General features: G+C 43.1%; 1 protein-coding gene across 1 annotated transcript in view; it reads right to left on the bottom strand.

Moving 5' to 3' along the window:
* SEMA3C (semaphorin 3C) overlaps positions 1-20,083 on the bottom strand; it is a 159,720-nt gene that overhangs the window by 41,908 nt on the left and 97,729 nt on the right. The window contains exons 7-10 of the mRNA XM_056845836.1: positions 19,132-19,274; positions 16,346-16,460; positions 13,005-13,074; positions 5,958-6,102 (exon numbers count right to left, since the gene is read on the bottom strand). Coding sequence (XP_056701814.1) covers positions 5,958-6,102; positions 13,005-13,074; positions 16,346-16,460; positions 19,132-19,274 — 473 coding nt within the window. The remainder of the gene's footprint in view (positions 1-5,957; positions 6,103-13,004; positions 13,075-16,345; positions 16,461-19,131; positions 19,275-20,083) is intronic.

The following is a 20,083-nucleotide window of genomic DNA, read 5'->3' as shown; positions in this document are numbered from 1 at the left end:
GTTTCTGTGGGTGGGGGGGAAGCCAAAGGGGGCTTTTGTCGGTTCTGCCTGGGGTGTGTGTTCCCCCTCAAGTCTCTCGCTCCCTGGTTTGAGGGGGGAGGTTTCAGTTGTGTGTTGCAAAGGTGTTGTTTAACAAGGTTGTGTTTGCAGTTGTTTTGCTAATTTCTCCGCTGTTGTCGGGCTGGGAGCTTTGTGCGTGGGCGGCAAGCTCTGCTGAGAGATGCACAACATTAAGGGTGGGGGGACCCCTTTCAGGGCCCATATCTCAGCCCCCCCTGACCCAATCTTTACAAAACTTGGGGAGTCTTTCAATAAACGTCCTTTGAAGCTCTGCCAAAAGTTTGGGACCTCTAAGCCCAAAAATGCCCCCCCCCAGAGCCGCAGAAAGGCGCGGTTGTGTTTTTAATGGCTTTATTCGGCCGAATTTGTTTCCGAACTTTGAATTCCCGCCGAATTGAACAGATCCGAAGTAGGGGAGTTCGGACTTCGGCACGTACCAAACCCACAAGGGCCAAATTCGGCCGAATCCGAACTGTACCGAATTTTTTTTTTTTTTGACAGCCCTACTGCCCACTGCTGACTGAACATGCCTACATGCAGGGGTCCTAACTTCTAGACTTCAGTTCCCTAAAACTCAAGACTGATCTTTCTCTTTCATTGCTGAACTGCTTGGCAAGACAAGAGGAGGATGTTGCTATTATCAGTAAGAATCACACTCAAACAAGACTGCTCCAAGCATTTTTCAATTCCCTTGTAACATAGGCCATTTTTTAGGGATAAACAAGATGTCATCCAGAAGATTTAGGATCGCCTGTTGATTTTTTACAGGGAAGAAGCAACTTGTGTAGTGGGCGGTTGCTAATTTAGATCAGGATCATAGAGCTAAAGGAAAGGGGGGGGGAGTTAAATTTTTACTCACACCCTGGTTTACCCTTACACAAATTGCTCCCTCATATGATACATGCATGTTTTTCCCCACGGAACAACTAGTAGCTCTGAGTCAGCTGATTTTCTGTGGGGAAAGGGCTAAGCGCTTCTCCTTTAATGCCTCAGACTGGATCTGAATGCCCCTAAACAACTTCTTTTAACCTTAAAAATATACACAGAAGATCCCTGATTACAAGGTTCCCTGGTCAGGTCTATTTGACTTTTACTTCAGGTGACAGCAGGGCTAAGAAAACTATGGTTTGCCCAAAGCCACCTAGCATTTTGGTGGCTAAGATGAATCTTCAACTATTGGTCACATTTTTATCCCACCATTCCTTTGTGGAGCTCAGGGCAGTTCACATGGTCCTCTCCCCCACCCCATCCCCCACTCCCTCACAGCATCAATCCTTTGGGGTAGGTTGGGCTGAGGGAGCATGACTGGCCCAAGGTCACCCAATGAGCTTCATGAACATGTGGGGACTTGAACCCAGGTGTCCTCGTTTGCCTGCTAAACAATGCAGGCTCTCTAAGCACAGTCTAAATCACAGCAAATGTTCTTAGCTATTGCAGAACACCAGCTCTTTCCAGGTGAGAAGGTACCAGGATGTCAACTGGGGCCTTGTAGGCCACAGGAATTCTGCCTTTCTTCCCTGCTTTCTTAAAGGATTCAAAGGCCATATTCCTGATGTTTTTGAGCATATTGTGTCATTGCAATCCTAAGCATTTTTTAAAATAATGTAACAAATCTTGTGGGTCTTACTACAGAGTTAATACATGTGGGAGTGCAAAAATCTGCTAGTTGTTCTGTGCGGAAAAACATACATGTATCATATGAGGGAGCAATTTGTATAAGGGAAACTAACTTTCAACTAACTTGTGGATAACTTCTGGGCGTACTTTGATTTTCTGGGTTTTGGTCACTACAGCATGTGACTAAGCTTCAGACACATAAAACTTCCTTGCTAAAGGAATCATTTAATTTCTGTATCACAAAAAAAGTACTATGAAGTAATGAACTCTTGAAATAAAAGCTCAATAAATGATTCCAGTGAAATTATCATTACCTTTCATCTGTTAAAGTGGTACTCTTTTATCTGATTCTAAAGGGAATTAGATTGCACCCTTGCCATGCACCATTCATACTTGAAAACCTCCAGTGTAGGAACCAGAACTGTCCAAGCTAATCAAATTGTTTAAATCGGCCATACCATTAACAGCCATTATGTTCCAGTTACAAGTTTTATCAGTAGAGCTCTTATCAGCTGGGTAACTGATCTTTGCTAACAAGGGCTGCTGAAGTTTCTCTGGCTCAAAACACTGAATGGTTACTGTAGTTTCCCCTGAGAGAGTGGAAAGGAAGACAGGATACTGGGAAAGAAATTGCCCATGACCTTAGTAGGCTGCCGCAATTTCATTCATTTGCTGCTTAAGCAAAATGAGTGTCCCCTTCTATGCTGTGAAACTATTGCTTCCCGGTACTGAGTCAGAACACTGGTACGTTAAGCTCTGCACAGTGTCTGCTTCAATCATCAGGGGCACCTCAAGGTCTAGTTATTTAAAGATTTATATGCCACTTTTCTCTCACACCAGGGACTCAAAGCCGAGAGAGATCAGTTCACCTGGAGAAAATGGCTGCTTTGGCAATTGGACAATATGGCATTGAAGTCCCTCCCCTCCCCAAACCCCGCCCTCCTCAGGCTACACCCCAAAAACCTCCCGCTGGTGGCAAAGAGGGACCTGGCAACCCTACACCAGGGCCAACCCTTCTTAACTTCCAAGATCTGATGAGATCAGGCTAGCCTAGGCCGTCCAGATCAGGGCCAAAGTGGCTTACAAACTGAAATACATATAAACAAATTAAAAAAAACACCCACAAAACTGCACAGCATAACAGGCCCCAAGTAGGACCAAAAGTAGCTGATGAGCCATAAGACCTCCATAATGACAGAGAACCTTTTAACTGGAAATTCTAGGGCCTGAATGAATTTGAGACCTTCTGCATGGAAAAAAAGGCTCTCCACCACAGAGAGATATATGGTTTCACCCTATACTACATTTGAACATTTATTTTGCACACCTGGGCCCAAAGTTGCTGCCTTAATACTTTCTATGACATGCAAGTTAACTGGTCCCCAACATGGAGTACATGGGTGCTATGGTGCCTACCAACATTTTACCCAGCACTCACTTGCTTCGTCCCCAAAGTGAGGTGGAGAAAGTCTCAATCCTAGCCTTTCGCCACCTCACTGGAGCAGGAGGTGGTACAGAACAGCCCAGGAGGCAACATCATCATCTTATCTGCTCAGGCTACCCATTCAGAGACAGATGCCTCCAGCATAGCAAGATGTTTGGCTTGGAATCTCCCAAAATTTTGTGGACGCTTCCAACATTTTGTGCCTGGAGCCAATCCCTTTGGCAGCCATTTGTTTTGTTGTCCACTATGTGTTCTCAAAGGGCACACGAGTTCAACAATATTGAGGACTCCTGTGCTAGTGGCTATGCAGGGCTGCTGTTTTGTTTGTTTGTTTTATTCTGGCCATTCAAACTCCCAACGTGACACAGTCATGACTTGTCACACACGTCTGCCGCGTCTTTTGCTCAGTCCTCAGGCATGCGGAGCCAGGCTCTTCTGCAAAGAGAAAGAAGTTCCACAACTGCCACAGATAGGTTCCCACCAGCCAAATATTCTGTCAAGTCAGCAATTTTCTTCTCAGTATTTTAACTTAAATTAATCTTGCCAGCAGCTTCAACCAAAGTGCCTCTTGTCTTAACACTCAAGAAGAGGAAGTGAAGTGGTTTACTTTCATTTTACGGCTGGCTTTTAAAACTGTAATCTTCTTTCTAGGCTAAACATGTAATGAATCCTTCAGTCGCTCCTCATATTTCAAAATCATTCACTGCTCCCTTTTATCATCTCTGCTGCCTCTTAATCCTGGCCAATTTGTCCACGTGCTTCCTGAATGCTGGCCAGCAAAATCAGAGGGGACACTCCAGTGTCAGGCCTAAACAATGATGAGTGATGCAAACCAGCGGCTACTAACATGAAACCAGGACTTTGCATACCCTTTGGATACACCTGTGATTTAGCGGAAACTTTTTTTTATTTAATTGACTCACTAACAGCAAGGTTGCTCCATCTCCATCCTTCACAGTAACAATGCAGTGGAAAAACACAGGTGTGCACTCTGAAAAATAAATCTCTAGCCTTTTGCTTCCTCTTCTCATGGGGACAGGGAGCCTCCTTTTTAATGAACTAGCACCTGTTCATACCCAAAGGATTGTGAATGTTCTTGGGCGGGCAGGAAATTCAAATGTTGCTTTATTCCTTTAAAAACTATATTCTTTTTGTTTGTTTGTTTTACTATTGCTTTATTTGTTTTCCTTACCTTTCTGTGGGAAATACATTTCTGGGTGTAACTTTTTCATTGGCCGTCCAATCTGGGTAGAAGTTGGAGGGTTTACATGACTTTTCAAGGGCTCCATCCTGCCAAATGTCATGCAGTTTGGAGAAAGGGTTCCAGTATTATAGGCAATTAAAATTCTCACATGCAGTGTGCACAGAGGCAAATGCTGGGCAGCCCCAGAAATCAGTTAGTTTGCCAGAGTGGACACGGAGACCTGCCCTGCTCAGAAAGTGACGTTGTTTGGTGGAAAACATGCATCACGAAAATCACTTTACATGTATACAAATGGTAACGCACACAGAGAAAGAGATAAGTGTGTGTGTACTCCTTCAGCATGAAGCACACCAGAAATCAGTCTTTGTGTGCACTGCAAATCATTACAATAACACATACCATACAGTCACTTTACAGACTTGTATGGTAGAGTACTCATACTAGAACTAACACTGAAGGGGAAAAGAAGTGGGGGAAATCCTCAAGCAAGTTCCTAAACAGCAGCATTCTCTCACACTCTCCTTTATGCACAGAAAAACAACCACACACTCACTCAGGCCTAACTATACGTTACAAAATCTGCATGTTAGCACGGTGTCCATCCCTGTCTTGCCAATCAGATGTGTTCTGGGAGTTCCATGCTTGGACTTGATTGTCAGGAAAGCAGGAGTCCGATTCAGATCAGAACCATGGTACACAGGGATTAGGGGCTTAAGCCTTACCCTTCCACCACTTTGCTGACCTAAAATGGCCCCAGGCAGTCATTATTTATCCTGTTGGGAAAACGTATGGATACAAATGGGCTTTACATAATTTTTCTCAGTAGGGCAAATAGTGGCTCTCCCTTTTTCTGCACACTGTAGTCCTGATCTGAACTGGGTCCCCACATACCTGGGGAACATGAGGACTTTGTAATTCACCAACCAGAACCTGAAAACGCTCAACACAACAATGCTCAACAGAACTGGCACAGGTAGAAAGGAAGAAAGTTGTATATACTGAACCAAGAGAACCCTCCCTGTACAGTCATGACAGCAGGAAACAAACACCTACCAGGAAAATCCTTTTTGAGGAAAGTCTTTTTAAACATTTTCTGGACTCCCCTAACACACACCAGCTGAAGCCTGCTTGCATTCTCTAAGCCAACCACAAGATTGAGGGAGAAATCCGAATAGTAACAAATGTTGTTGATTTGTCTATTCGTACTTATTCTAAAAAACAACATTACAAATTGGGCTCTCTGTGGATTCTTTTCAGAACGGGGCAGCTAATGGCTAAGCATCTGAATGATAAGGAGGAACTAAAACTTTAAGTCAGTGAAAGAATTAACTTAGAAATATTTCAAAGGACACCTTGTGGGTGCCAGTTGATTGAAACATCTTTGGAATCTTTTCATAAACACAGATATTTGGCCCTTGCTGTTTATATTATTCTTACCTGCTCTGCGTTGTAGAGATAGCGAAGACTATTTTCAGACGACATAAAATAAAACCATAGGATGCAATCCACTTTGTCAAGCACTACTGTGTCGAGTTTCCACAGGACACTGTTGTGGTTAATTATGCTTACAGATGATAGACAAAAGAAAAGGAAGCCGGAGTTTGGACCCGCAGAATCATCACTGGTACTTACAGTCCCGGGCCGTGGATAAGGAATCCTTCCCTGATAGGGGATCAGCTGGTGATTTGGGCCTTCCTTGTGTGCAAATGGCCCATTAAATACTCTCTGGATGTCTGACAAGTGGTACACGCACACTGCTGAGCCTTTAAACACAGAACTGGGGAAGAAACAAAAAAAAATTGGTTCACAATCTCTTCCTGCTATCGTTTGCATGTTTGTTCAAATTAACCTTGACTGCTGAAAACAGCAAGGTGCTAGTGCTTTAAGCCTTCTATGCCTTGGGACCAGCAAACCTGAAGTACTGCCTATTCCCTTACAAACCTATCTGACCACTATGTTGGAGGCCCTGCTTCAGGTGCCTTCACCTTCTGAGATTCGGCAAGTAGCAACCCGGGAGAGAGCCTTCTTGCTTGTTGCATCCAAACTCTGGAGCTCATTCCCCAGAGAGACTCACCTATTACCTTCTGTTGTCATCTTCCACCAGCAGGTAAAGACTTTTGTTTCATCTGTCATCCCCCTCAGTGACTCCTCCTTGCTGCCCTATTTTTAAATTGTTTTTATGTGTGTGCGTTAGCTTGGTTTTAATGATGTGTTTTGTTTGGTCTTAATAGTCTGTAACACATGTTTTTATTATGTACGCTTGTAACCTTTTAGCCCCCTTGGTGGCCCTGAAGAGGGGGGAAAGATGGGGTATAAATTTTGTAATTAAATAAATAAAACATTGAAAAACTAAGTCTTTCATCCCAACTAGTGCTTTAAGTACTCTACTGTGCATCAGTACGCCATCCTGTGACTAGAGACAGTAAATCACTACACATATCAGGAGGGTCCTCTCTGATCAGTCTTTCTTGCTGTGCATGCTATAATCCAGTTGCTTAATTAATCTGCTTATCCTTATGTGCTCTAAGACCTTCATCAGAGGTCCTCTGGTACCTCTGCCCGTAGAATGGAGGTGGGTAGTTACTTAGGAAAGGGCCTTTTTAGTGGTGCCGCCACAAATGTGGAACGGCTTTTCCTGGGAAACATGCGGACCAGTATCATTTCAGTGCCAGGTGAAGACATTTTTTGCTTCAGGTGGTTTTGGGGTGATGCTTAGTTTTGTGCTGGAGTATATGGCAAGGCTGGTTCAAGGTATTTTGTCAGACCAAGCAAGGTATGCCCATCCTCTCCTGGGCCAGGATGGCAGCACTGGGCCCCAAGAAGTGATGCCAGTAGCTTTCAGTACTGCTGAGGGTTGAGAGTCAAGCCCCTTTAATTCAATTATGCTTTAAACATGAGGCTTTTCCACACGGTTCCCCCCCCCCTCCTACAGCTTGGCTTCTTAACTGCATTGGTTTTCCCCTTCCCTTGCACACAGTATTGTTTGCCAGTTTCTCTCCTTTCAGTTTCCCCTGTATTTTTTCAGACAACTTTTTCAGGGCACCAACCTGGTGTGGAAAACCTCACGGTTGCTGCTGCTTCATGCAATGTTTTACAGAAAGTGATATTTTCTGTATTTTAGTGTCTTCCCTTTGGCCATTTTGAACCCCTTTAATGGAAAGGCAGGATAAAAGCATCACCGGCTCAATGCAAAAACACTTCCAAAGTTTGCTTGAGGGGCTTCTTTGGGAGTTAGTATAGCAGAGTGGCTAAAAGACCAAACTATGAACCAGACTATTCCCCCATCTGAATCTGAGTGATCTGCCTGTCCCTTAGTTATAATATGTCACCTTACTGGATTGTCAGGATAGAAAGAAAGTGATGGGCTGGGTCCAATCATCTTTCCTTCTGGTGAAAAAGGAAGGAAAGGGCCCCTTTGAGTACCAAAAAAAGGCTATGTTGGGGATCATGGGACTTGCATGTTCAAAAGCCACGTGGGACAAAGACTGCACTAAGGACAGGGATTGGATGAGATTGAGTGAGAAAGATGGCTGGATCCAACCCAATATTTTGAACGCTGTAAAACACAGCACTTTCTGGCAGAACCGGGTGGATGACAAAGGCTGCTCCAAAGGAAGGCAAAGGTGGTCAAAATGCCCACTGGAAAAAAAATGCCTTGCCCAAACTTCCCTTCCAACCTACCTCCTGAGGTCTGGTAGAGCACAGTTCTCAACCATGCTGGTTCATTTGGCTGCTGGCTGGAACTCGGCATGCAGACGTTATTAAGCACTTCACTAACAAGTTTGTTAAGAAACTATCTGGTACCATTCTGCCTCAGGTCCAGTCAGTCCGGATGGCTTCTCCAGACATAGCCGGGATAAAGACAGAAGGTATGTACAAAACCTTTCAGCAGAGAACCTGCTAAGAGACCAGCTTTCAAATAAATACACCTTGGCAGCTTGTGATAGGTCACTCTCTCTTTGAACCTGAGTATCTCATTTTTACAATGAGGGATAACAGTTATTGAATTCTGCAAGACTGCTGGGCCAGTTACTATACTCGTTTGGATTTTGCTTCTCCCCTGTGCAAAACAAACTACGACTCTTCAGTTTTGCACAGGGGCCAGTTCTCCAGCCAAGCAACTGATTCATGAGGCACCATGAGGAGGGGGCTGAGGCTTAGCTGGCATTCATCTGGCTCCCAGCCATCAGAAGAAACAGGACTGAAAATTCAACTGGTAGGAGTCAGTGCTGAGTACCAGTAAGGAAATGGCCAAAGTGGCATCTCCCATCTTCTGCTTTGAATGCCCCTGAAGAAACAATACCAATAAGAGATGTAAGTTACCTTTACTACTAAGTGGAAGTGACTGGTATCACCTCCTGGACCTTTAGGGCTTGATATGGGCCCAATTGGTGGCAATGCAGGTCCAAAAGGTAATGGGTGCACTCTGCTTAGGAAGCAAAATACCTTGAACCAGCCCTATATGGTTAATACCAATTTCTGTTTCCTTGTGTCTAATCTCCCCTGCTAAATTCATGTGTTTTTCAACCTTATTTGTCCATCAATAAATTAGTCTAATTCATTACACTGCTATTCTATGCATGGTGCACATCTCATATATATATAGGAATAATTTGTCCATCCCTAGCTGGGAGTCTGTGAGTCAAGCAATGCAAAACATTATCACATTTAAGACCAAAAGAACTAATCTGGATCCAATCAAGAGAATTCCAGCTCAGAATTCTGTTTCCAATACAGGCCATCAGCACAGCATGGGGACGGCGGCTGTCCCTGTTGCTTGTTTCCAGCACCTGGAAATCAGAGTCTTGCTTCCTTGGCACATGGAGGTTCCACTGAGCCACAACCAACAGATCTATCCTTTATAAAAGTGTACAACCCTCCTCCCCAAACTCCTTAAATTCAAAGGAAAACACCACATCTTGCAACAATGAATTTTGTAGGTAAATGATGTGTTGCATGAAGCAGTCTTTCTACCCTGAATCGACTGCCAACCACCTTTACAGGGAGACTGAAAGTCTAGTACCATGACGGAGAAACATGCAAATGTACTTATAGCAATAACGTTTGGAAACCAAAAAAAGGACTCGTCTTATCTTTAGAAAAAACAAAGTTTGGATTAACTGATGGCCTAGCTGAAACCAAACATGCATTCGCTCTTCTTTGTATAAAATATAAGATGGTTAAAGAGCTTTTAATAAAGCGACGAAAGCAAAGCAACAAGTGATGTGTATAAACATAAAAGCACTGATGTCACATTGTGTAGACAGAGGGAGATGGCTCATAGGCGTCTGCAGGAATATACATATGGATGGAAAAGGGACACAAAGAGTTTGCATTGCTTTCCTTTCCTTTCCTTTCCTTTCCTTTCGCATGCTTGTTTTTTCTTATATAAGAAAAAATTGTGAGTCTGAGAGAAAAAAAGTAATGGAAAACGTTCAAAGAGAGAGACTGCCGTGCATTTTGTTTACAATAAACTCACTTTGGTAAAAAAAAAAAAAAAATTGTAAAATCAGTAAGAGAGACAGAAAAAAAGAAGAAAGATTTTATTGTTCTAAATCATGGTGATAAATTAAAGCACAGGGAAAACTCAGAGGAATCTCTACAAGAAAGCAGCTAGTGATTCTTAGGTCTCCGCACTGCAATTATTCACCCTTCCCAGGCAGAGTTGCAGAGAAGGGGCAGAAGGGGAGCAAACTGCACCAGGCCCTAAAAGGCTGAAGGGCATCCTGATCTATCAGCTCATTTCATATTTCCCTTCATATATTTGAAAATGTAGGCTCTTGGAAGCTCATATTGAAATAAATGATGTTAGTCTTTAAGGTGCCACTGGACTCTTGTTTTATTTTGCTATGGCAGACTAACAAGGCCACCCCTTTCCAATCATAATGCCTGAGGTCACAGAACAAACCAGGTTGCTGCTGGCAAAACGTCAGGAAAGAAAATACTAAGACCACGGTTACACAGCCCGGATAACCTACAAGAACCAGGTTGTGTCCATTTGACCTTTTTCCTTTGACCTTCGGGACAGTGGCTTACTGAGAGCCTATTTGCCTATCTGGTGGTTCACCCTGTTTACCCTGATCTTGTCAGATCACAGAAGCTAAACAGGGTAGTACTTGGATGGGAGACTACCAAGTAAGTCCAGAGTTGCTACAAAGAGGCAGGCAATGGCAAGCCACCTCTGTTGGTCTCTTGCCATGAAAACCCTACAGGGTTTATGGCCTTTCTGTGAAACAGATAACCATATGATTGTTTGTGCTGGATGTGCTTTACAGACGATCACATAATATCGAATTCTGAACCAGGCCCTAGAGTGTGGATCAAAAAATCAAAAAAGGAGTTGGGACAGATGGGAGAAGCCCTGATTTGCAGAAAAAACTGAAATTTAAAAACACATATACTGAAGATTTTTTAAAAATCCAACTAACAGAAATAACCTATGTAGTGTTAAGAGATGAATACCCACTGAGAAACATTAGCAGAAAAAACTGAAATTTTAAAACACATATACTGAAGATTTTTTTAACAATCTAACTAACAGTAATAACCTATGTAGTGTTAAGAGATGAATACCCACTGAGATCTCATAACACTACGTTGTGAGATGTGGGCAGCTACTGTGGGGGGTTGCTAAGCAACTCTCAGCCAATATTGCTGAAGGTTCCCAAGCCTCAGTTAGTGTCAGTGTAGGGGATGGGGTGGGAAGAAGAGACAGACTAAAAAAAAAAAAAGGAGGAATAGAAGATTAATGCTGCAAGAGGGAACAAAAAAGGGAAGGATGATGAGCAGGAGGGAAGCAAAAAGAGATGTGGGGGGCTCCAGGGGAGAAACAGAAATAGGTAGGTGAGTGGAAGGGAGGGAGAGAAGGAAAGGGGAAAGGCTTTAGGTACTGCCAGGAGAATCAAAGTGGGGAAATAAGAACTCCCCCTGCTGAGTCCTCACAGGGCCTTACATGACTAATCACAGTCTCCTAAGCATGTCTTCATCTGCTGGAACACATGCAACAGCTTTGAGTAGATATCATGCTTTGTCATATATATGGACCCTTCAACCTTGCCTCCAAATCCACTTCATGTTTTTGTTTTTCAAGTCATTATGGCCATGACTCAGTTACAAAAGATGCATTAATAACTTCAGACAATGTGCCTTTTGTCAAAATTATTATTGTTTCTCCTATAAAAGTTATTCATTCCAGTAACACTCTTAAGAAAATGGGTTTTAATTAAAATTAATGATTGTTTTATGTTGAAACATGTTTCTTTCATTTGGAATATTTGGAGGTGAAGGAAATATAGACATTGTTGCCAAATGAAATCCATTAAGGCATTTTGGTTTAATTACATAATATGTTCTCTTAGACTGATCTAAAAAACAGGGGAGAAATCTACAAGGCTTGTGGCGAAAGAAACCTAGGCCAGCATAAAGTCTTGCGTAGAATGAGGAAAATGTCTCAAGGAGTTGGAACAGACTTCCTTGACCCAATTTCTACTGCAGGAAAATCAAGTGAATTAGATAAACCAAGTCTAGCTCAATTATAGTGTAATTATAAGCATGGTTTTACCCTCTCTGCTAAACCTTGTAGTTACATTGTTGACAGCAGTCAGGTCTTCAAATGTGATTTTCTAATTGTCAGATGAGGACAAATTACCACATCCATTAATTTGATGACAAATGGAAATGTATGCTACCGATTTACTGAGGAGGTGTGCATTGTGGAAATACAAATGGACAGCAGTGTTCTGTTACTGAAAAACACACATAACACACCAGTCTCAATGACAATAAAGTCATTATGGCACTAAAATTCTTTTCAGCTTGATTTGCTTGATCATAAAACTACTTCTAACTAAATTTTAAGTCTAAGGGATAATGTCGGTTGGAAATTTAAAATACAGTGTCAATTATAACAGTGTGAGGTTATTATATACATTTAGACCTTAACAGTGTCCCTCTGGTACAGCACAGTAAATAACGCCCAAGTTGGAAAAGGTTTCCCTTCCAATATTGACAAATCATTTAGTCCAAAAGATTTCTGGATTTTTAAAATGCAATTGGAAGCCTGTATACAAAGAATACCACCAGCAGAAGTGAAGGCCAAAGACAGGGACTTCCCCACCACCCCCACCGTGCCTACTGAGAACCCTCCCATCTATTTTTTTTTCCTGGGACAAGGGGCCCGGCCCTCAGGAACAGTGTAGGTCTGTGGCAGATGGCAGGAATTTCACAGAAATCACTTTCTCTTCCTCTGCCAATGGTGGAAGAGCATTCCACTGCTCTTATCCTGGTGGAATGTTACTGCTGTTATGCTGGGGGAATGGCATCTTAAGCTCCAATGCCAAAACATCTCTCAGTTGCCCAATGTGTGGAGGGAGTGAACTCCACTCCCTTTCTAATCATTATAAGAGTACTATGGATCTGCTGCTCCAGTAACAAGGGAATTGGCCAGAAGGAACACATGACCAATGATTTCAGAGGCCACCATAAACACCAGGGCACTTCTGCTGCCTCAGGGCAACCATACAATCACCTGCTTTATGTACAAAAAAGCTTTGGTGAATCTACCATTCTAAGAGAACTCACACGAATGCTTCTCAGATGACAAAGGCTTGCAAAAGCACTCCCACAAACCCACGCGATGGGTGCTGCGTCATGTGCCCATGCACAATTCAAACATCTTACCTGGATGTTGTGAAAATGCCATAGACCAGTGTTGTTCTAGGGTTATCTGTTTCTAGCAGGAACACATCCTCTGTGGAAAAGAAATAACACAGCTACTCTATCTGTGCACCATTTTGTGATTTCCAGCCCTCAAAATGATGCTCTGCCTTTGATCTCACCTGAAACTGATAAGACATTTTGCTTTGTCCATGAATGGGCAGAGAGCCATATTGTAACATAGAAACATAGAGCTGGAAGGGACCTCAAGGGTCATCTAGTCCAACCCCCTGAACAATGCAGGAAATTCACAACTACCTTCCCACCCCACTCCCCCAATGACCCCTGCTCTATGCCCAGAGGAAGGCAAAAAACCTCTAGTATCCATGGTCAATCTGGCCTGGAGGAAAATTCCTTCCTGACCCCAAAATGGTGATCAGCATTACCCTTGGCATGTAAGAAAGGGCCACGAGAGCCAAACACTGACTCATCCCTTCCTGCCTTCTCTCTCATGATCTGCCTAAGTTCACAGAATCAGCATTGCTGTCAAATGGCCATCTAACCTCTGCTTAAAAACCTTCGAAGAAAGAGAACCCACAATCTCCCAAGGAAGCCTGTTCCACCGAGGAACCACTTTAACTGTCAGGAAGTTCTTCCTAATGTTTAGCCAAAAACTCTTTTGATTTAGTTTCAAGCCTTTGGTTCCAGTCCAATCTTCTGGGGCAACAGAAAACAACTCCATCCTCTCTATGACAACCCTTCAAATACTTGGAGATGGCTATCATAGCACCTCTCCAGGCTAAACATATCCAGCTCCTTCAACCTTTCCTCACAGGACTTGGTCTCCAGACCCCTCATCATCTTTGTCACCCTCCTCTGGACACGTTCCAGGTTGTCAATATCCTTCTTAAACCATGGTGCCCCAAACTGAACACAATACTCCAAGTGAGGTCTAAGTAGAGCAGAGTAAAGTGATACCACTTGTCACTCCTTCTCCAAGAGGATGAGGACCCATTAACAAGCACTCTTTGGTTGCGATCTGTCAACCAGTTACAAATCCACCTAACTATAATAGGATCCAACATGCTTCTCTTAACATCAGCAACAACAGATTCCACACCCCCAAAAAAATCAGTGTTACAAAATTAAGGTGTCAAGTGTGTGATCCCCATGCTCAGGAAGATATTTTTACCTCTGAGGCACTCACTGTTACAGTAAGTTTCCAAATGGAGAAAATAGTGGTTCCCAGGGGGGCATTTCAGGAGGCAAAAATGGGTGCAAGAAGGGGGTGATGCCACTTTCCCCCGCAAATTGTGGTTGTGATGAGAATTGGGCCCATGTCCATGACAGATTCTTGCACTTGACAGATTTGCTTCCAGTATATTAAATATTAGTGAGCCCCCCAAAACTGTTAGGGGATGAAAAGATTTAAAATGTTGTCATTTAATCCCTATACTTACAACTGCTATCATTCAATATCCATATACAGTATACGATTAAAACTCTACTATATGGCAGTTTCCATTGCTGCAAAACCTATCCTCTGCTGCTAACAGGAACAGTTCCCTGCCCTTCTCTAAGTGACAGCCTTTCAATGTCCTCTCCCTCTCAACGTCTTCTTCTCCAGACTGAACATTCCCAAGTCCCTCAGCCTTTCCTCATAGGGCTTGGTCTCCAGTCCCCTGATCATCCTCATCATTCTCCTCTGCACCCTCTCCATTCTGTCAACGACCTTTTTGAAGTGAGGCCTCCAGAAGAGAACACAGTATTCCCAAGTGCGGCCTGACCAATGCGGTGTACAGAGGGATGATGACATCTTGCAATTTGGACGTTATGACTCTGCTGATGCACCCCAAGACTGCATTAGCCTTTTTTGCCACTGAATCACACTGGCTGTTCATATTTTGCTTACAGTCCACTCGTACCCCAAGATCTTGTTCATACACACTGCTGCTCAGACGTTTTCCCCCCATCCAGTATGTGTGCTTCTTATTTTTGTGACCCAGATGTAGAACTCTGCATTTATCCTTGTTGAATTGCATCTTGTTCACATCCACCCATTTTTTCAGTGATGAATTCTATCAAATAACTACTTGGGTGATCTTGGGCCAGTTATTCTCTCTCAGCCTAACCTTCCAATACAGGACTGCAGTGAGGATGAAGTGCAGCACCAGAGGTTCATGTGTGGTACCCTGAGTTCCTTGGAGTAAAGAATGGGATAACAATTTGAATGATAGATGCTATGGCTCCTGTTTATAATTTGTGTCAGGCTCATGTAGCTTTCTTCTCTCCTTCCCCTGCTGTCATTAGTATCTCAAACCTTTCTTTGTTCTTCTTGATTAATTCCAAGCACCTTCATCTTAAAAGATTCTGTGTGCAGTGTCAGGAGGTGGGGGCACAGTGAATCAAGAAACAGATAGCCACAATAATTAAAAAATGGTAGGCAGGACTGGAATACAGGACAGGTAGTTGAGGGAGGGGCTGTAGTTCAATGGTACAGCATCTACTTTAAATGCAGAAGGTCCCAGGTTCAATCCCAGGCCTCTCCAGTTTTTTTAAAAAGCATCAGGCGGTAGGTGATGGGAAAGATCTCTGTCTGAAACCCTGGAGAGCCAGTTCTGTATAGACAGTTCTGACCTTGAAGGATCAATGGTCTGATTCAGTATAAGGCAGCTTCATGTGTGTCAGCCTCAAAGAATGCAAGGGCCAATTCACATGAGACAAAGGCTCTGACTAGATCAGGCTCGACCTTGGGAGGTAGCTCTGCTCTCTTCCTCAGAAACAGAACCAACTGCCCCAGGACCAGCTGAAACCCCAGAGGCCTTGGCTTAACAGCCATGGTGAAACCCAAGGGCTCCAGAGGCACCCTGGCCCTGCCAAAGAGCCTGCCTCCATCGTGGAACATGGTGCCTTTTATTCCTACGTTTCTTTGAAAAACTTGAACATACAGTGAACCAGCAGGATTACTTAAGCCAGTGTTGTGTAGTGGTTAGAGTGTCAGACTACTTGGGTAGACCCAAGTTCGAATCCTCACTCTGCCATGGAAGCTAACTGGGTGATCTTGGGCCAGTCACACACACTCAGCCTAACTTACCTCATGGGGTGGTCATTGTGCGAAGATGGAGGAGGGGAGAATGATATAAGCTGCTATAGGTTCCCCGCTGGGAAGCAAGGCAGGGTATAAACAAAGTAAATAAATAAAATAAATACAGCCTCTCAGTTAGCCTACAGCCTTTGCTGGTGGAACAACATCTTAAGCTCCATGCTGGCATGTATCCAGCCTCTTGCCATCAACCCAGAGAAGGACTAAATAAGAGAGGAGCTTGTTTTTATATTTCTGTACATTGAAGTTACTAACATTTTACCTAATTCATCAAAGTAGGTTTCTGTTCCATCATCATCCATTACTGAACACACAAGTCTTGCTTTCAGATAAGTGGTCCACTTGTTCACAAGGCTACGCTGCCCACCGGTGTCATTCTGAAAAGAAATAAAAAATTACAAGTGTAGGCAAAATATTCTGACATCTACTAGTTCCTGCTCTAATATTCTGCCTCTGCCTAAGCTTATATAAACAGGACATAAGATGCATGCACACATCAGTGGATACTGCACTATAGCAATCATTTGCAACTGGATTGTCTTGTCCACACAGGAAAATCCAGCTGCAAACTGGATACTGCACTATAGCAATCATTTGCAACTGGATTGTCTTGTCCACACAGGAAAATCCAGCTGAAAACAGCTGCAATTGCACATGATCGTGAAATATCTGATGATGCATGGATGCAGAAACAAGATATTGTAGACTTCCAGCTCTTGTTTTTGGGACAACCATTGTAACAAACTGTTTCCGAGCATATTTACTACATAATCAAGTAACCAACTGGACATTTGCTTATTGATCAATAAATGTTGGAGATGATTGTGAAGTTAAGGGGTTGTCAACTAGGGATAAAAAAAACTGACATATGCAGCGTTACCCAGCAAATGACATATGCAACGTAACCATATTGTAGAGCTTTCCTGGGTTGTATTGTCAGACTGTTGGTAAGCAGAGTTTCCTTTCCACCAGTGACCATTCAGACTCTATCTGACCCTTCCCGGGCAGAAACATAATGCCAGATTCTTGTAAAGTTATCAGGGGAGCAACATTACACATCCATCGAGCTCCTGTTCTTCTGAAGGCTGCTCTTCCAAGCCTTGGCATTGGCAGCACAAACAAAATTGGGCTCTGAGACTTTTAAGAAGTCATGTGGGATTCATTATGACAACAATGGTTTAATAATATTTAAAATCATCTGGAAAATTCATCTGGGTCCATTTTAAAAACAAAACAGCAAAAGCAAAGCTTAGGTCATGTGCTGTATTTCTTCACCACACAAGGAACCAAATAAAGGCAAAACAGAACTATTCCACTGCGTCAACAAAAATGGCAGAAATGAAGTTTCCCAAGGCAGTAAAAAAGAAAAGGCTAAGTGGTCCACACAGTGGTTTGGGTGGGGGTGGGGGGCAAAAGTCTATTGCATGTGCAATATATATATATATATATGAGAGAGAGAGAGAGAGAGATTACTAAATTTGCTAATTTTAATTTTATTTAGTACATTTTATTTTATTTTTAGTAAATGTACAGGCAACCATACTTTGTTCCCAAGGATGTTCACAATACAATAAAAAAAAACCAGAACACAAGTACAAAATATAAAAAAGAGACCACTTTCAAACCCTTGTTGCCAATATATAAATCCTCATGACAGCCCCTTAGTTGAAGGTCTTCAGAAACAGATGAGTCTTGAAAACAGCCTGGAAGGACCTCAAGGATGTGATCACTCTGACCTTTTAGGGGTGGGAATTCTCTAGGCAGGGACTGGTAACAGAAAAAAATATTCCTTCAACCAAGCATTGAATTAGGCTGGTTTGCCAAGGAAGGCCCCCTGAGTAGATCTCAAGTTTCAGATTGGTCAATACAGGTGAAGATTGTCCATTAGGTACTTGCGACCAAACTGTTTAGAACCTTAAAGGTCAAAACCAGCACCCTTGCACTGGGCTCAGAAACAAACTAGAAGTTAACAGAACACTTACTTAATATCCAGGGCCAGATCTTTGGGTGGGTGGGGGGTCTGGTGGGTGCACCTGCCCCCGATGCAAGGAGAGGCTGGCGCCAGTGCAGGCATGGGGAGCATGAGCATGGGCAGAAGGAGTGCTGCCATACCGTGGCATGGGTGCAACTGCTCACTGTGGCCCAGCAGGTGTGTGCGCCACCCGCCCGGCTGCCGCTCTCCCTCTCTTTTTGTTTCTGAGGGGGTGGCTGCTGTTTGCCACGCCCAGCACATTTGTCTCTGCCCCAGCGCCTGGCTCCAGCATGCATGTGGCACTCCCCCTCCATCCCCTGCCCCAGGTGTTCCTTCCCCCAGCTCTGTACCTATTAATATTAACACAGGGGTATTTCGCAATAAGGACCAAGCACAAGGGGGTACACTAAGCATGTCTATGAACTGAACAACTGTGAAAGTTTCTCTGAGTAGTCATTTCATTTCTACAGTATAGTAATTATAATCCTGTGCTAACATGCTTACAGAGGAACTTTTACAAGCAAATAAACTGTGATTCACAATTATTTACACCTTTGTTCAATATTTCCTATTTTAAAAAGTGTTTTAGGGTTACCCCTTATCTGTCCTGGGGATCACAGTGCCAAGGTTCAGGCATCTGGTATGCATAACTTGTTAAGAGGAGAGAGAGAGTTTTAAATTGAAGTGCAACTATTCGTTTTTCCAAAAGGGAAAGCACAGAACTTTCTCTGGCCATGGCAATTTCCAAATGGCTTTGGATTAGGCAGTTATCCTCCGCTGACAGATCACATCCAGTTACGCAAAGCAGGAATGATCAAGAAAGTCAATAATGCCTCACTGTAAATGGAAACATGAACATATTAATCTTGCTCACTTGTTCCATCATGACGTTGAAGTTCTACTTTGCAAAATGAGGCTTATGCTATTTAGGGGTTCCCTACAAAAGGGCTGCATCTCAGTTTGGTGATCCTAAGCAGAACAGATCAGGAAGCATTTAAACACAGGACATTCTTTTTGCTAAATCGATTAGACCAGCATATCATGCCCCAAACAGCATATAAGAAAGGTATGCTTACAGGGCATATTCTAGCAATCATGGAGTGAATCTGCTTAGTGCTGCCACTGTTGTCTGTCAGTTTCTCTTTGAAGAAGAAGTACACTTTAGCATCATTGGGGTCGGTACCATCCGGAATGAGATGAGCATCCACAAAAATCGGCTCTGAAACAACAGCAGAGAACAAGCCCCATGATCACAGCTCAACAATGCAGAAGCTGGTAAGCAATTGTTTTGAGATTGTTACAGTCTGGAGTACCGAACTGGTTTCAATGGATACATATTTTGGAACCCGCCTTTACTGGAAATGGGAAAGGAGTATTATATTTTCCCCAAATAAATCAGTATAAACAAACTAACAATTGGGGCTCTCTCCAGTACCCGTTGTGGACATTCTTCATGTATTTGCTGAGATTTGTCAGTTAATGAGATTTAACAATGTGCACTCTTGTTTTCTGGTTTAGTATGAACCATGTGCTTGGATGACTGAAAACAATGATTTCTTATCTATCGGTGGATAATCCAGGAAATATTTCATACTTCATGATTGGCCACAAGCTGGATTTTTGTGTTACTGGTGTAGCACTGCCATGTCCATGTGGACTAAATAAAGGCCACGTTGAAAGGTAAATCATTAGTACAGTTCTTCCCATGTGATCCTGCCCCTCCAATATAGTTTGTACATCCTTACTAGTAATTCCACATGAGAGGGCGCTATGGAGAATAGGAACCACTGATCTCATAATGTGAGAATTAGGACATGGATTGAATGTACAAGACCCAATTCAGTAGCCCCTTGATTCCACTGGGATTAAAAAGGTAAAGCACCATGGGGTGATGTCACATCATGGTGTTTACTAGGCAGACTATGTTTATGGGGTGGACTGCCATTGCCTTCTCCAGTCATGTACACTTTACCTCAAGCAAGCTGAGTACTCATTTTAACAACCTCGGAAGGATGGAAGGCTGAGTCA

Source organism: Euleptes europaea, chromosome 3 (genome assembly GCF_029931775.1).
Source record: "Euleptes europaea isolate rEulEur1 chromosome 3, rEulEur1.hap1, whole genome shotgun sequence".
NCBI lineage: Eukaryota > Metazoa > Chordata > Lepidosauria > Squamata > Sphaerodactylidae > Euleptes > Euleptes europaea.
Note: the sequence above shows the minus strand (reverse complement) of the source record. Positions and strands in the feature narration are given on the sequence as shown.